The sequence below is a fragment of the Castanea sativa genome, chromosome 5, assembly GCF_040712315.1.
Source record: "Castanea sativa cultivar Marrone di Chiusa Pesio chromosome 5, ASM4071231v1".
Classification (NCBI taxonomy): Eukaryota; Viridiplantae; Streptophyta; class Magnoliopsida; order Fagales; family Fagaceae; genus Castanea; species Castanea sativa.
The window spans coordinates 65,901,389-65,918,585 of NC_134017.1; the positions used below are offsets into that span (position 1 = coordinate 65,901,389).

Here is a 17,197-nt window from a genome sequence, read left to right on the forward strand (position 1 = left end):
ATGAATTGATGGGCTATATTATGTTCATATTGTAGGCATCAGTTTCATAACTCCAATTATCCTTTGTAATATGTAGCTAGGAAAATTATTCTTCAAGATTCTTCTAAATCTTTCCTTTTCTAATCCATTAATCTTTTCTCAATTTTTTGTAAGAAAGATGCAAAACATCTTTTCTCCATGGCTAACAACTCATCTTCCAAATCAGGATCCAAATTCCAAACAAATCACCTCTAAGCCAAAATTGCTGATAAGTTGGTTTAGAAATTACAAATTATGATAACTAGATGGCAGATGATAGTGACTTCTCAATTTAAAACTAGAAATAATTGTTCCAAACTCTCACTATTTAGGTTAAGCCTATCCCTAGCCAAAACCCAAAACAATCCCCAATTCCCACTAAAGATGCATTTCAACATGCAAGTCTTACAAATATAGACAAACAATACACAACAAAACATCTAAGCTGGACAAGCTTAGTAGGTAGCATGTAACAGCAAAACTATTTCCACCCCAAGCCTTATATAAGTAGCAATATTTTTAGTCATAAGGATTTCTGAAATTCTTCAGGAGCTCTGGGATTTCATAACCAAGCATATCATCTACAGCTTGAATCATTTTAGGCTTCAATTTCTCAAACTTGTCGATGTTGTAACCATTCAAGACCTCTCTGAAATGCTCAACATTTGGGAAGTCACCTGCAGGAAGATGGAACTCCCTCTGGACCTATTTCACAAAAGTCACGATCATAAATTTGTATCCAACTGTTTACAAAACTCACAATCATAAATTTGCATGCATAATGAGAGAGATACCTTTCCAAATTCCTCTTCCAGGTTGTCAATTAGTCGTTGTTGAGTCTTAGATTTGCCTATCATCGCAGGCATCTCTTTCTTAAGATGGCTAATTATATAAGCATGAATCTTAGCAGCTCTAGCACGTTTTACAAATTCATTGATCTGCAATATGCAGATGGGGTCAGACTAGTTAACTAGCATATAAATCAAAATGTACATATATGCATGCATGAAAATATGTATGCAAAATGATTAAAGAAAAAAGGAATATGGTGAGCATACTCGACGATCACAAGCTTTCTTTGGAATGTCAGTCAAGTCTGCAAGGAGATCATCCTGTTCTTTCTCAAAAAGATCCCCCCCTATTGGGCCCATAGCTGCCTCGTTAACAGGTTTGTCATTGAATGACCTGCAGAGAAAAGTGACATTAACTCAGATTATTAGATGATCAAAATGAAAAAGAGCCAAACTTTTTGGTTAGAACCAGTACTTAACAAGCACCATTTTACCACATCAATAGAATATGAATGATATTTACATTGAATGTAACATAATTAGATTTAATCACACAAGTCCAACCAAAGTACCAAACTATGGATATACAGTGTTTTACATGTTAATGCAAGTATTTGCAAAAAACGCTGATCATATTGGGAAAAAAGTTATCATAAAAGCAAATAACATATTGCACTCTTGACAGAACGTTTTATCTCTATGTTTAAAAACACATAGATGTTAGTGAATAAAATTACACACAAAAGATACAGAACCTACCCAATATAAACACGGACAACCTCTGGAGTATTCAAAACTTTCCCAAGAGACCACATCAACGCTCCATAAACTCTCATCAGCTAAAGAATATGATATCAACAAAGAAGTAGGTCAAATTGTATTTATCAAATGATACCACTAAAAATAAAGACATAAGCACAGCAAAATGAGCAAATGAAAAATTGAAAGACTTGATAGACATCTTACTTGCTGGGTATCAACTTGGTCTGCTTTATTTAGAACGACACGTATCTTGTCATCATGACCGCGCAAAGATGCAATAACACGCTTAAATTCATCACTGATGTCAAGTTTATGGGGATCAAACAGAAGAAGAATGAGATCACATTTAGCTGCAAACCATGATATAACACCAGTGAAATCATAACTTCTTTGTGTTCGTTGCTTTTCTCCAGATAGAACCCCAGGAGTATCCACAAATGTAATTTGATCTAACAACTGTATGCACAAGGGAAAAGATGCTGATGATGATATTGATAATAAACGAATTTGAATGAATCCTAGTAAGATTTACATTAACACGGTTTAAGTTTATAACTCACAGGATGTGGCATTTGGGAACACTCAAATTTTGACAAGAATGCTCCTCCAAAAGTTGTCAACCCACTAAATGGCATCTCAGCATGGACAGCTATGGTGTTCCCAGGAATACTCCTCTCATCGGGTCCAGACTGAGTTCAAGGAGATAGTAAGGTATTAGCTACCACTGTTCAACATCTGTCACTAAACTGAACTTCCATCATGGAAATAAATACGAAACAATGATAATAATGTCCAATTACATGACACTTGTATTGTAGTGACTCAATAGTGATAATGCCAAGAATGCTCCTCCAGAAGTGGTCATCCCAATCTCAACTTTTATTACCCCCAAAGTACACAAAACAACAACAAAAAAGCCTTAATCTAAAAACCATGGTGATGACTAAGAACCCTCAACAAACTAATTAGAGTAGTTCACATGTATTCTTCTATGTCATTCTATCATATCTAAAACCGTACTCTTAGCCACTCCTTAATAAACATGTACTTTTTAAACATGACTAGTGTTATTGTAATATTTGTATTAAAAATAAATAACATTCTTGAACAATCCAAAAATGAAAACACATAAGCTAAATTCATTTCTTAGACACTTCCCATGAGAATGTGGACAGGACAAGAAAAAAACAATCCAAAGTGATGTAAGGAGACAACAAAAAAAGGGGGGGAAAATACACAAAAACCCCACGTTTTTTTTTTTTTTTTAACACAGAATCCCTATAAAGTTTGAGTGTAACACTCACCTCCCTGTAGTATTGTTTTATGCGTAAATTGTTGAACATTCATGAAAACAAACAATGAGTTGCTTATATGATGACACATGTCCATATTATTTTCAAAAAAAATACCACAGGGAGGTTTTGTGTTATACCCAAAAACCCTAGGGGGTTAATTGGTTGACACAAAACAATACCATATGGGGTTAAGTGTTACACTTAAAACTCATGAGGTTCAATTTCTTAGGAGAAACCACAGGGGGGTTTGTATATTTTTCCCAAAAGAAAATCTGTTCAGAAACCCCCATTTGCTACTTTCAGATCTGCATTCAGTGTCTGAAGAGGAAGGAAAAAGAAAAAAAAAAATAGAGGGAAAGGGGGGGGGAGGGGAGCATTGGGGAAGCAGACACTCTTTGGCCATTAGGACTAGGAAGTGATAATTCTAAAACAACTTGAGATATTGAAATGACATCCAAATGCAACATTAACCTACAAAACATACATGTTAATAAAAACTAGGAAAACAACAATACGCACGACACAAATTACAGAAAACCATAATTGTAGTTTCTGTCTAAAACAAATTAGTTTAAAACATTTCTATAGTCCATTTAAACTTAATTAGCCTTCATGAATAAAATAGGAAAGTGAGGGTGAGTTGTGATACCATAACAACAACAAATCTGTCTGTTGTAGGCTCTGGTCCAATGTGAGCACCTGTTCAAACAGATAACAAGGTACATTTATCTTTGTGATCCAGTCATATTAACAAATCACAAGGTACAAACAGAAAAAAATACTTAACTAACCTGGGTAGTTGCATTTTAGCAAATGTTTTATAAAAGTTGTCTTTCCAGTTGAATATTGACCCAATAGCATAACCATGGGTTTAGCATCAAAATCACTGTTTGTCTGCAAAAATACAAATAAAAATCAATTCTCAATTACGGGAGCCTTAAAACTAGAGTTGACACTTGACAGCAAAGCTAGAAAGAATATCTCCATTTTACAAACCACGACCTCTAGTTTAAAAGATTAAGATATGAAACTAGACAATGATAATTAAAGAAAGTGTTGAGTCCACTGACCATCAGGGGAGAGACAAAATCATTAAAACGATATGCAACTTCCAGTGGCTTTAGCTTTTCAATGTACAATCTCTTCAAGCCATCAATAATTGATGTAACTGCATTGTGAGGAATCTGAGCAAGAGAGGATGAGAGAGGAGACACATTAGGCAACAAATGAAAATGAAGACATCCCCCTAGAGAGAAGTTTGCATTGTATGCTACTTTGTATTTTTATAGGTAAAACATTTTCATAAAAAAGGCAATATGGGGCACAACCTTATTACATGGGATGCATGTAAGAGAAGCACTGCAAGGTAAAGCCTATATTGAATATCAAAGGAATATATTGCCAAACAAAAAATAGTTCTCTGCATCCTTCCCATTTTATTGAATGTCCCAAAGGGACAGCTAAATAGAAACTACTTAAACATATAAGGAAACCTGATGTATTTGAGAGACACAGAAAGAATAATGAATAACAAAACTCAACGATCAGAAGTACTATAATTGACTTAGAAACTTCCCAAAATTACTTGGCCTGAAGATAACAATAAACTCAGTACTTTAACAAGATTTTTTGAATAAAAAAAAAGGTCTTTGAATGGCAATGGAAAGCAGATCTTACGTTCTTTGCTGATTTTGAACCAAACCATTGACTTGGTGGTGGTGGTGGTGGTGGTTGAGGCTGAATGCTTCCTATATTGCACCAGCAAAAGAATATAATGAAATACCAATTAGAAAATGTCACTCATAATATCAAGAGATTAGGAAATCTACGAACCATTTACTTCAGGGTGGCCATTTATCGTCAAAGCCTTGGTTTTCTGAGGAAAGAGAAACAGGAAAAAGCATAAATGAAATTACAAGTTTCAGCCATAAAGTACCAAGGAAGACAAGGAAGACTACTTACAGCTACTAAACCATCCAAACCTTCCATCAATGGAGGATTAATATTCTCAACATTGGCTGTAATAAAAGAAATGAAATGCATCAACCTAACTTGAAAAATCAGTTGCTCAAAAAACAAAATTTATTCAAACAATCAGAATACAAGATTAAACGATGTTTATACAACATTTGAAGCATAATATTCAAAATGGTCTTGAGAGTGGGCTCATAAGAAACAACCTGGGGATCAAGCTGAGAGGCTCAAGTTTTGATGCTGATGCAATGTGTGCACGGTTAAAGCTATATTTAAACGATACTTAAGAGGGATATTTTCCGAACTCCTTACAATACTTAACTTCAGTCTATGAAGGGCTGTGATGTACTAGAATTCCTACCAATTGATGGAGATGGGGTTCTAAGTCTAACTAGCCTGAATGCTACAGTTTCTTCTAGCCATTCTATTGAATCAGTCATTAAAGTTTTAAGGATAGTTATTCTCCAATATCATGTTAAAAAGAACATTTAAAATTTTTTTTCAGGGTATATATGATTCACAAACAAAACTGTAGCTAAATAAATATTAATGATTTATAAGGAGGGTGTGCTTAGGGTCATGCCTAGAGCTAGAAGTTTAATGATATCCAGGGTTAATTCATGTTTAATGATTTTAGTGATATCCAGTTTAATAATTACACATTACTCTACTTACCTGCAGTTTTAATGATATCCAGGGTTAATTCATGTCCTGCTTGCGCCAAGGAAACCAGCTGGGCATTACAACAATTAGATAAAAGTAAGTTTTTCACACATTACACATTATAAAACCCAAGAAACAATTTTATTCAATGTACAACCTGCATCGCGGTGATGAACTCGGTAAATCCTAAAAACCCTTGTCGTTTTGAATCTGCAAGTGCCCAAACCTTTGGAAACGAAAAATAAATAAACAAATTTGTGAGTTTTCAACAATCATTTCACTCTCATATAAATAAATAAAAAATAGTAAAGCCAAGATAAACCCCATTAAAAAAAGGCACTAGAATCTCTTCCATTCTGCTATAAAGATATAGTTTTTCATGATTTATCATATACCATTCTTTATAAAGTGAAATGATTTTAGAAAGAAACTGCAGAGTCATGAAAAATTAAATCTTCACTACAAAATGGATCCACCCCATTTCGAAGCAAATGTAGACAGTCCTATAAATATAATACAATAAAACCATCATAACTGAAACACAACGAATCGAAAATAAAAGTACCAATTTTAAAAGCAAAATAGATTTCTTATAATACAAAACTAAATGGACCAAATTAAGAAAGAGAAAAAAAAAAGTGCCATTTCTTAGTTTTTCCTTTTTCAGTTCAAAACTCAATGGGACCAAACATAAAGTACATAGTAAAACACTAAAATCAATCTACTTAGGTAACTAATTAAACCCCATTCTTAATCCAAACAAGTCTTTAAATAAATAAACAAAAATTTACTAAATTATATTTCATTAAAGAAACCCTTTTAAATTTTAAATAAATCGAACACAATCATAGACAAATCCGAACTTTCTACATTCAGAAACATAACTAACACAAGAACAAAATCAAATAAAATAAAATCAATAAAATTGTAGACCTGTTTGAGTTCAGGACGAGAAAGCTTCGACATGGCGAAGAACTTAGTGGCATCATTTCCAGTAACACGACCATCTCCATCTATAGTACAAAGAAGGAAAAACATTATAGTCAAGAACATAAATTTTCGTAATTAGTTTCAATGAAATGAGAGGGTTGATGAATAAAAACCTGAATCGGCAAAGTTGAACCATTCCTGGTAGATCGCCTGGTGCTCTTTCGAAGTCGAACCGATCGGACCCGACCCGATCTCCATTTTTTGAAGGAAGAGAGAGAATGAGAGTGAGAGATTGAAATTTGAAAGTGAGAGGGAGAGGGAGGCTATGGTTTCGGTTTTTTATAACAGTTTTGGGCGTCGTTTGAGGTGGCTATTGTGTCGTTTTTTTGGGTTATCTTTTTATCTAGCACGAGATGATCGTGTTTGATTGATTTGGACTTAAGGGGATGTTGAAAACGGCACGTCGTGGTAAGGCTTAGCATGAGTATAATAAGTTGGTTCATGTAGGGGATGTTTGCCTTTTGCTAATTTGAACGTTTAAATTTAAGCGGCATTGGCAATTCGCGAACAGGATTATTGGAGAGGTGGAATCCACGTAAACATCTAATCAATCAATCAATTATGGGGTTGTTATCAAAATAAATTAATTAAGTAATAATGAAAGGTGGATCCCACATTTGCAACTTGGTAGATTAATGTGTGTTTTTTTTTTTTTTTTTGAAAATCTTTGAAGATTTTTTTTTTTTTTTTTGCTTGATGATCTTTTAAGTTCAAATTATAGTCTACTATGCTTGTTTAAATTTATAAAATTTAATTTGTACAACAGAATAAACAATATCCGTTTTGCTCATGCTAGCTCACTTTTTGGTTTTTCAATAGATGAGCGTGTAAGCAAGTTTTTTGAATTTGAACCTGGTAACTTTTCCTTTTTTTTTTTGGTTTGGAAACACCTAGGACAACTAAGATATAGTAATTTACTATTATATTTAATATTTAAAAAAATAAAGCACAACATTTATTATTACTATGCTCTTGTTGAGTCATATCATTTTAGCATTTTGATCAACTTCAATTTGTATCTATCCACTTCGGTTCAATTCAATTCATGTGGTTCATTTCGCTCCATTGCGGTCCACTTCGGTCCCATTCGGCTCATTTTAGACCATTTTTGTCACTTCGGTCCAATTCTATCCAATTATGTCCACTTTGGCCCATTTGGTCTATTTTAATGCACTTCCTAAGATCATTTGTCAAGCTTGATGCATATGGTGTTTGAATATTTTTCCCAATTAATAGCTTGTAAAATCAATGAAAATGCAATTTTCTTAAAAGTCAAGTGCAATAAATTTCTTAGATACACTAAAACTTAAGAATGAAATTATAAGTAGTTTTGACTTGCTAGATTGTAAAAATCATTTTTTTAACCTCCAATACTAAAGATCAATTGAAAAGTAGAGCAATTTTCGAAGTATCATTGACCTATCAACTTCCAAACCGACAATTAAAAATATGAGCAATTTTGACTTTATAGGTACTTTAATTATTTATGTAAAATGACTTTTATTTATTGAGTTAATTAAAATCTATGGAATAATCCAAATTTAAGATGTATAAAATAAGATTATTGTCTTTTTTCTCTCCTTTGGTCTACTAAAGGCCCTTATAATTTAATTTTTTTTATAATTCAATAGTTGGAGGAAAGAATATTTGAACACTGAATGTCTTTGTTGAAAATATTAAGAGGTGCCAATTAGTTATTAACTAATATGCACATCAATAATTAATGGGCATAATCTTCAAAAACTTTCCATTATGACTAGATAAATTTTCTATTATTTTGATTCTTTCAACAATTCATTTTCAGCCATTTTCTTGACGAATCACCCTCGATATCACTTTTATGAAACATGCAAGTGGATGGATTGAAATAAAAAATTACACAATTTTTTTAAGTAACAAAGAATGACTCTTTAAATCATGATTTTTCATTTGTTTTTGATGAGGTGATTTATGTTTAATGATTCTATTTATCATGCTTTGAAGGTGCTTTTAGGTAGGAATGACCAAGGAATGCGGTTGAGTTGGGTGTCCTATTCAGTAACAAAAACCCACACGGGCATAGAGTAGGGTTGGATGAAGTAAAATGAGCTGAATGTATTTTATCATTCCTAATGAGATGATTTCAATATTGACGAGTTAGAGATAACAAAAAAAAGGAGGGGTGCCTTTAGAGAGAGTGATAACAAAAAAAATTTAATTTTATATAAAAATAATTTATACAAACATACATATTCGGGAAAGGTGAGTAATTAGTAATATCATCGCGGTCCTATAAGGCTATATAACTTCTTCAATGTGAGAAAAATTCATGCAAAATAGGACATGTGGGTTTTAGTTAGCTCTACTGGTAAAGTTTCTGATGGTTGAATAAGAGATTTAAGGTTCAATCTCCGTCTACAACAAAAACTGATTGGTGTCTTGATCTAATGATAAAAAGCTATCATCAGGAGCGGACACTATAAATTGAAACTTTCTAAAAAAAAAAAAAATACATGACAAACACCAATTTTTGCAGGATATAATATCATTAATATGAGTCAACTTCACAAAACAAACAAATTTTCCAAAATTTATATCCATGCTATAAACTCCAGAAGGGGATAGTGTTCCCTGAAAATTAATCCAAACCTGTTTAAAATTCAGAGGAAAAATCAAGAAACAATTACAAATAGAAAAAAAATATCAGTGAAATCATCCAGTAGTCAAACACTTCGAGAAAAATAGCGAAGTCAACAAACAAACTTGAAAGCTTTTAGACGAGCTAGGGAGTGAGAAGTAAAACTGTAAAAGTAAAGCCATGTACTTCACTCGCTTCCACTTGAAAACAGACAGCAACATATCTGCATAGTATCACAAGGTTATAATAATATCACTATATAATGATGAAATCTGAAAATTAGATTTAAAGAAAGGAATTGAAACTTATCAAGTGTATTACGATTATCAATAATAATAATAATAATAATAATAATAATAATAATAATAATAATCAAGTGTATTACATGTTCCTCCTAAAAAAAAAAGGTGTATTACATGTTGGTCTCAATGGCAATTCAGTGAAGGTGGTGATTACATATAGTTATTTACCTGTTTTTGTTAAAATATAGGCCCAAGGTTCAAACCATATATCATGTCTAGGTTTAGCGTATCAGTATATTGTACTAGACTTAGTAGACTATACTACCTTTGTACTATGTAATGTACTTGTGTACCATTAGAACTATTCTATATATCTATATAAATGCCTCCTATTTACATTTTATACACACCTATTTGGAGCCCTTCCTAACTAAAACCAGCTAAATGCTTTTTTTTTTTTTTTTACAATTTTATGTGTCTACTTTGTTCATTTTCATCAAAGAAATCAATTTCGTACTAGAGGCCATTTCAGTTAATTTAATCAAAGGAACAAAATATTTCACAGTATCAGTTGATACCATTTCAGGATTATTGTTATTTATATATTTTTATACATAAATATATGATTTATTTATTCATGCAAGTATGAATGTATGAATTTTTTATGTTTATTAACATGAAATTTAAAATCTACGTATATTTTAAGCCTACGTATTAGTCTAATTACATTGACTAATATATTAGCTAAAATAACATGTTTTTTAATATTTTTTAATTTTTTATTATACTGGCTAAAATACTAATATCGACCGAAACACCCAAATTATCCCTAATATAGACCATTACAACCTAGTATTTTTTGCGGTACATTTTAAAAGAGTGCCAATACCACTTTTTTTATCAGAATGGTATATTTTCCTAATACAGCCGATACTAGTATGATATTGACTTTCCTAATCTTCACCCTCATAAGTGCACTAAACTCCGCAATGCTTTTGGCTATGGTATTAAGCAAAAGGGTTACTGATGTTATGATGTTTTCACTTTTTACTAAAAGGCCTCTCGCATCCATCGTGTAGTCTTTTGGGAACAAAAAAAAATATTGTACATCTTATCTAACTCGTCAAATATATCCTTCCTTTCCTCTTGTTAATCCATCTATTGACCTATTTCCTAAGTCCTTGCCCTTCGATGAAGTTGGATAACTATACAAATTGAGCGTGATCCAAATTGTACATAATTCTGTTTTCCATGAACATAACATTGCATATTGAAATTGATTGTCATTTTGTCTATTACCCTATACTACAAAATACCTTAGAGTTACGTTGCATTTCCTCCTATAATTAGTTGATCGATATTTTCACTGATTCTCATCGACTGGAACACTTTCGTGATCCTGTCCCTTATAACCCAACACGAGTTTGAGGAAGTTACTAGGATATAGGCCCAGGGGCCATACGTATCATCTCAAGGTTTAGCGTGTCAATACACCATACTAGACTTTACTACCTTTGTATCGTGTGATGTACTCATGTACTATTAAACCTATTCTATATGTCTATGTAAAGGCCTCCTACCTATAATTTACACACAATACAAACGAATTTTATTCCTCTATGTTTTGAGGGAGGTATGGAATGACATTCATAATTTATCATTCCCTTATTTATAGATGTTTATGCACCTTTTCATGGAGATCCACAACTCTTGGAAGAGTAGTCTGTTTCAAGACTTGCAATACATCACCAAATAAAACAACTGTATTTTGAAATAAACCATCTTTTCAAGGGGGCAAAAGATACATAAAAATGTACTTTTGTATGGTGTTATCGTCCCATGCACTTATATTATGATCCAAATATGTCGTTGCCTATTTGACAATGAAACGTAAAACAAATTATGTGAATCAATATTGAGGTGAGTTTCTACTTTTTATTTATTTATTTTATTTTTTGAGAGTCTTGAGGTGAGTTTCTACCAAATCATCAACAAGGTCAAAGCTAAACTATAATCATGAAATTTATATTTATCTCAAAACCTCATATGCACTTATATATATACCTTTGATCTGGAGGAAGATCGTCCGTGTTCTTGAGCACTAGGATAATAGCTTGGTTGTGGAGACACATTTGGGAACTGCGAAGATGCAATTTGTTTTTCCTCTTTTACTTTGTTGAATATAGCAGAAAAACCTTCTCCTGATTTAGGGTCTAATTCATCCCAAGCTCCGAATTTGGGTACCGAGGCTGTTCTATGATGCTGTTCAACCCCATAAAATCCAGAAAATCAGTAGTCTCATGTAGCACTTAAAAAAATGATTTTGTAAATTTTTGAAGAATCCATACATTGGTCATTCTAGCAAGTTACTTAGACCATCTACTATTGTCTTGCTAACATAAAAGACACATGTCAAACTTAATGCTAGAAGGCATTATCTTAATCCAATAAGGATCATGCAAGTCCTTTTTTTCTTCCCTTATTTCACAATAGGATTAGGATCTGTGAATTGCTATTGAGCTCTTTACTGACTTGTCTTAGAATTTTAAAGGTGAAAACTTACAGTGTCAACAGAGGGATGACTTTCACTTCTTTTTCTCGCATGTCCAGGTATTGACAGAGAGAAGCTATTGCTTCCTTCTGCCAAACTCTTCTTCTTGAGATCAGACCCCACACGTCGGTGATTAGGCTGCATGATTGAACGATCAGAGTTGCTTTTATCGCTGCCAGATTCTGAAGTGATGATCTTTTGGCTCCCACTTTTTGGTTGATTAACTGTGATCCTCTGGTGAGCATGATGCCTTGTATGTCCCTCAATATGGTGTTTTCCTACAAATGAATTTGACTTACTGGAATTGACATGGAGAGGATCCTGAAATGCATGGTGATCAGCATTAATTTCTGAGCCCCATTTCATGTACATGAAGGCCTCTGGATTCTCCTCTGGATCATTTGGGTTCATCTTCACACTGGATTTCTCTTTGCGTGCATTGTCAAAGTAAGCGGTGTAAGGTATATTATCGTTGTCCCAGCTACCAAATTTTGGGACATGGGAGTTTTTCTGCAGCCAAGGCACTGTATGATGATAGTTTTTAACAAGAACAGTTAATTGTGCATGTAACAGAGAATAAAAGGAAATCAAACCGAAACATTACGCGAACCCAATTGTTGGACAAGTTCTTGAAATGTCTGGATATATTGTCAACTGTTCAACGCATATACTCGGGAGGTACATCCTCACCTTCTTAATGAACAATTTTAATGTATCTGTGGGACTGTCTATGAGTTTTGGACTTCCAGCTATGTTATTATTTAAGATTTAGAGCTTAATAATTTGCCTCACGTGTAAAAGTGGGTGGCTGCAACAACTTTCATGACAACAATTAAAAAGAGCGTTAACTAAAAGGTAACCAATCCCTTTTAAATCAATTTTCTAGTTGCATTTAGTAATCAAATTACAAAGCAAACCAGCACAATCACTCAAAATCCATAAGCAAACTAGTGTCTTGGAAGAAATCACAACTTTCGAAGCCATAAATCCAAAAAGAGTGCAATAAAAGCATGAAGAGATACAAAATCAAGAACTAATTAAGGACCAAAAACCAGGCAAAAAACAAGTCAACGCTATCATCTATTAACAAAAAGAAAACTAGCTACAGTTAAATCTTAAATACTAATCAAACCGCTAATGATAAGAACTTTGATAAGAACAAGCTTGATATGAAGTACACTCACAGCCATTAATTAGATGAGTTATAATCTTTGTAGGTCTGAATTTTGGAAGATAATCCTTGATGAAGTTACGATTATTAGTATTTGGACCAATATTAGAGCTTGCTTTGACCCATGGAGATCCCAAGGAGCTGGCTTCTTGAGACACTATAAATTTGATTGCTACAATGTTTCCAAAGTCAATAAAATATAAAAAAGCTAAAAATCTTTCTCAATCTCAAACACGGCAATATAGCATTAGTTTTTTTGTTCAAAAAACTAGATGCTAAATTCTCCTTTGATTGGATGAGCTAGGCATTTTGTCACCCCCTCTGTCACGTTCTCTCTTCTTCTTGTCAGTATCCCTACTAGAAAATTGCTTTGAAGCAAGTCCTTTAGATGAACTTTATGTATATGTGACACGTATAGACTTTTTCACCGGCTAAAACAAAGTTGTGAATGTCAAACCAATAACTATTTCGTTTCGATTTCTAATCAGAATAATTAAATATTTTGGTTCAATGGAGTAACATCTTGAAACTTTTGATATTTCCGGTTCTTGTTGTCAGTATTCAACTACTTGTGTTTTTGGGCTGAATAAACATCATTTATTGCATAAAAAAAGAAGAAGGCAACAAGCCAATCACAAAAGAAAATCAAAACTGGGCCCTTGCCCATCTCTTTCCAAGGCTTGAGCAACAATAGCTGGGGGATAGAACACAACAGTTTGTGTTCTAGACTTTAGTACTTCTTTTCTCTTAAATATACAAACACCACAGTTTTTAGGGGGGAAAAATTGTCTTGCATTTTGATGTAAAAAAAAAAAAAAGCTACTTTAATGCACTAAAAAAATTTACTCTTTTGATAATTCTTCACCTATTTGCATTAGGCTTTGGACCAAAGTAATGATTAGGCTTGAGAATGTGGATTGTGTATGGCTATAATTTGGGCTTGGTGGAGGATTATGTGATACCTCTACGAGTGACGGGCTTTCGTGGCAAGGTTCTTTATGGGCTTGTAGAAGGATGTAGGAATAGCCTATGAGACATGCTCGGTGGTGGACTTAAAATTGCACTGTAGTGGTGAATGGGGTTTGTCTATGGTTCGAAGGTTGGGTTACAGTTGGACCCTAGGTATAATCTCAGACTACTTGGAGCTTCAAAATCTGTATTATCTTCTTGTGGATCCCACAAACTTGATGTCGGTGTAGTAACTGTCTTCAATCTCCCTCTTCATCTCTTTGACCAAGTTCTACCCTACATTGAATTGGGCTTCTTAATCTCTTCATTTGATATATTGGATTATATGCATTTTGTTGGGCCTTATGTATTGGGCTTGGATTCATTTTAAGACAACTCATTTCATTTCAATCAAGTGCTAACAAGTATAACCAAGATCAAACACAGGCAACGGTAATGCAAAATTACTTGGGCTAGATATCCTAGGGGTAGGACTCGTTTGTGGAAGAAAGTGTGGCGACTCCAGCTTCCTGCCAAGATCAGAATCTTTGCCTGGAAGGCTTGCATGGATGCATTGCCTACTAGACTAAATCTGGCCAAGCGAGGTCTAAATGTTAAGGCCAAATGTCCACTCGATCTGTGAGAAGGCAGTTGAGAGCACCAATCATGCATTAATTTATTGCAACAAGGTTTGCGAAGTTTGGTGGAATTGGCAAGCTTGCCCAATAAATCTGTTGGCAGAGAATATTTGCCTTGTGGACTTAGCATTGAAAATATTGGAAGCAGGTACTTCGCTTGACCTTGAAATTCTCTTCTCCACTGCTTGGTCCATTTGGTTTAATAGGAATTAGGTGGTTCATGAGTCTAATGGCTCTCCCTCTGCTCAAATATGGAATTTTGCCTTGCGCACTTAAGAGGATTATAAAAATGCTATAGTGTATAACCTTGTTAAACAACAATCCCCAGATGTTGGGTGGGCGGCACCTCCGCCGGGAATCCACAAAATAAATGTAGATGGTGCTATGGCAGGGGCGTGGGCGTGGTTGTCCGTGACAGTGGGGGCATGGTTATAGCTGCGGCATGCAAAGTGTTGAATGGGAATTATGATGCAGCAGTTACGGAAGCCTTTGCAGTGGATGAAGGAATTAGGTTGGCCAAGGAGATGGAGCTTCACAGGATCATTGTTGAGCCTGACTCAATTGGGGTGGTTGATGCTCTTAATGCAAACAATTGCAATGGTGATTTTGGGTTGGTCATACAAGGTTCCTTGGAGCTGCTTCGGCATTTTAGGAGCTGAAAAGTGAGACGCCTGAAAAGGGACTACAACAGAGCAGCGCACGAACTTGCACATATAGCCAAGACAACTGGAACAACTCAGCAGTGGAAAGGAATGGAACCACCAATGAAACAGCAGGTTCTGCTGTTAGATAGGGCTAAATGTTAATCATGTATTTGATAGCATGTATCTTCCTTTCTCTGTTCTCTGTTGTATGCCAATTTCAGTTTGTTTAATGGAATTTCCAGGTTCATTCTCAAAAAAAAAAAAAAAGGATTTAATAGTGCAATCACATGTTGGACAGGGTTGGCTTTGAGGTCACCCATGGGCTAGGACGTTGCACTTTTCAATTTGTGACACAAGGAGTGTCCCATTAGTCCAAACGATAAGATTTGCTACTTACTATACCTACTTGAAAGAATCAGGTGAATATTTGGTGGTCGGATGATAAGCTCACTTTGAATACCCAAGTCTAAGGAAGACTACGATTCAAAGCTACTGTTACCAGGCTTCCGGGATATCACACATTGAGTAGTAAAATAGAGCAAGTGAATGATGCATGCTAAAGTATTGATGACAATAATGGCAAGCTTTTAATATAAATATCATGAATAGCCATCAATTTTAATGTGAAACTTAGCCCTCAATGTCCCTAGTAGAGTCGCCATTGAGGATCCATTTTTTTCCCCCGCTTGAAACACTTGGAGAGGAATACGAAAGACTTGTGTTGATCACATGTGAATGTTGAAAAATAAGAAAATAATTATGATGTACCTTATTGAATGACTTGAACATTTCATCAATGAATAATAAAGAAAAAAAATAGGACTAATTACAATGTACTCACATGTGGTTTGACCAAAATTTAAGTTACCGACCTGTGGTTTGAAATTTGACACTTTACTTACCTGAGGTTGGTTCAATTAAAGTTCCATTACTCACCTTTGTTAAAAATGGAGCTAAATATGTATTTTTGCTTTCTTTTATGTCTCTCTTCTCTCAAAACATAAAAGAATAAGAGAAAACAAGATCAAAGAGTGAGGGTTTTGTAAGAATTATGAACAAACATTTGGATGTATAAAGACATGTTTGTTCATAATTTTTACAAAACCCTAAAAAGTTTGTACCACTAAGCATCAACGACTGAAGAGAACCATTTGGATGAAATCCAGGCAAAGAACTGTTAATTTCATTACATGATAAGTCTATTGTCTATAATGTTGGAAACTGGAAGATCTTTTTCAGAATTTGTCCATTCAATCCACAAGAACTGAGACACAAGGATGTTAAATTTCTGAAATGGGAAAAAAATTCTAGAACTAGAGTAGAAAAATTGTTGTTATTGAGACGAATAATTGAGAGAAACTGAAGCTTGAGAAAGAGGAATCCAGATTCCGGAGGCCCCCTAGAGATTACAAACTGACATGATCAACACCCTTAGATTTGGGAGTAAAGATGAGAAGGCATGGCACCACTCATTCCTTTGAGATGATATATTTACACCATCCAGGTAAAGTTCCTTAAGCCATGTAAGGTTGTGAACTAATGTAGCTAAATCTAGGTTCTCAAGTTTCACCCTATAGGTAGACAAATCGAGAAAAACCAACCTTGTGAGACGTGAAATCTCAATGGAAATTTGCCCTCCAAAGTGAGCATATGATAGGTTTAAATACCTCAAATTCATCAGATTTCCAAACTCTAGAGGAATTGGAGAATAGTCGAGTTTATTCATAATTTTTACAAAACGCTCACTTTTTTATTTTGTTTTCTCTTATTCTTTTATGTTTTTTTTTTAATGTTTTGAGAGGAGAGAGACATAAAAGAGAGCAAAAATACATATTTAGTCCCATTTTAACAAAGGTAGCTAATGGAACCCTAACTAAGCTACCCTTAGGTGGG

General features: G+C 34.1%; 2 protein-coding genes across 2 annotated transcripts; both read right to left on the minus strand.

Moving 5' to 3' along the window:
• Nucleotides 1-194: 194 nt before the first annotated feature.
• On the minus strand, nucleotides 195-6,756 carry LOC142633634 (EH domain-containing protein 1-like). Its single transcript, XM_075807874.1, has 16 exons — nucleotides 6,607-6,756; nucleotides 6,437-6,516; nucleotides 5,661-5,729; nucleotides 5,516-5,573; nucleotides 4,829-4,884; nucleotides 4,700-4,742; nucleotides 4,544-4,614; nucleotides 3,937-4,050; nucleotides 3,658-3,760; nucleotides 3,516-3,565; nucleotides 2,132-2,260; nucleotides 1,776-2,027; nucleotides 1,569-1,648; nucleotides 1,077-1,203; nucleotides 813-956; nucleotides 195-723 (listed from the first exon to the last, which is right to left on the minus strand). The coding sequence occupies exons 1-16, from the start codon at nucleotides 6,689-6,691 to the stop codon at nucleotides 538-540; spliced, it is 1,647 nt and encodes a 548-aa protein (XP_075663989.1). The 5' UTR covers nucleotides 6,692-6,756; the 3' UTR covers nucleotides 195-537.
• A 2,323-nt stretch (nucleotides 6,757-9,079) lies between these two features.
• Nucleotides 9,080-13,294, minus strand: LOC142637322 (RPM1-interacting protein 4-like). Its single transcript, XM_075811596.1, has 4 exons — nucleotides 13,088-13,294; nucleotides 11,916-12,413; nucleotides 11,417-11,614; nucleotides 9,080-9,333 (listed from the first exon to the last, which is right to left on the minus strand). The coding sequence occupies exons 1-4, from the start codon at nucleotides 13,091-13,093 to the stop codon at nucleotides 9,298-9,300; spliced, it is 738 nt and encodes a 245-aa protein (XP_075667711.1). The 5' UTR covers nucleotides 13,094-13,294; the 3' UTR covers nucleotides 9,080-9,297.
• Between the last annotated feature and the right edge of the window lie 3,903 nt (nucleotides 13,295-17,197).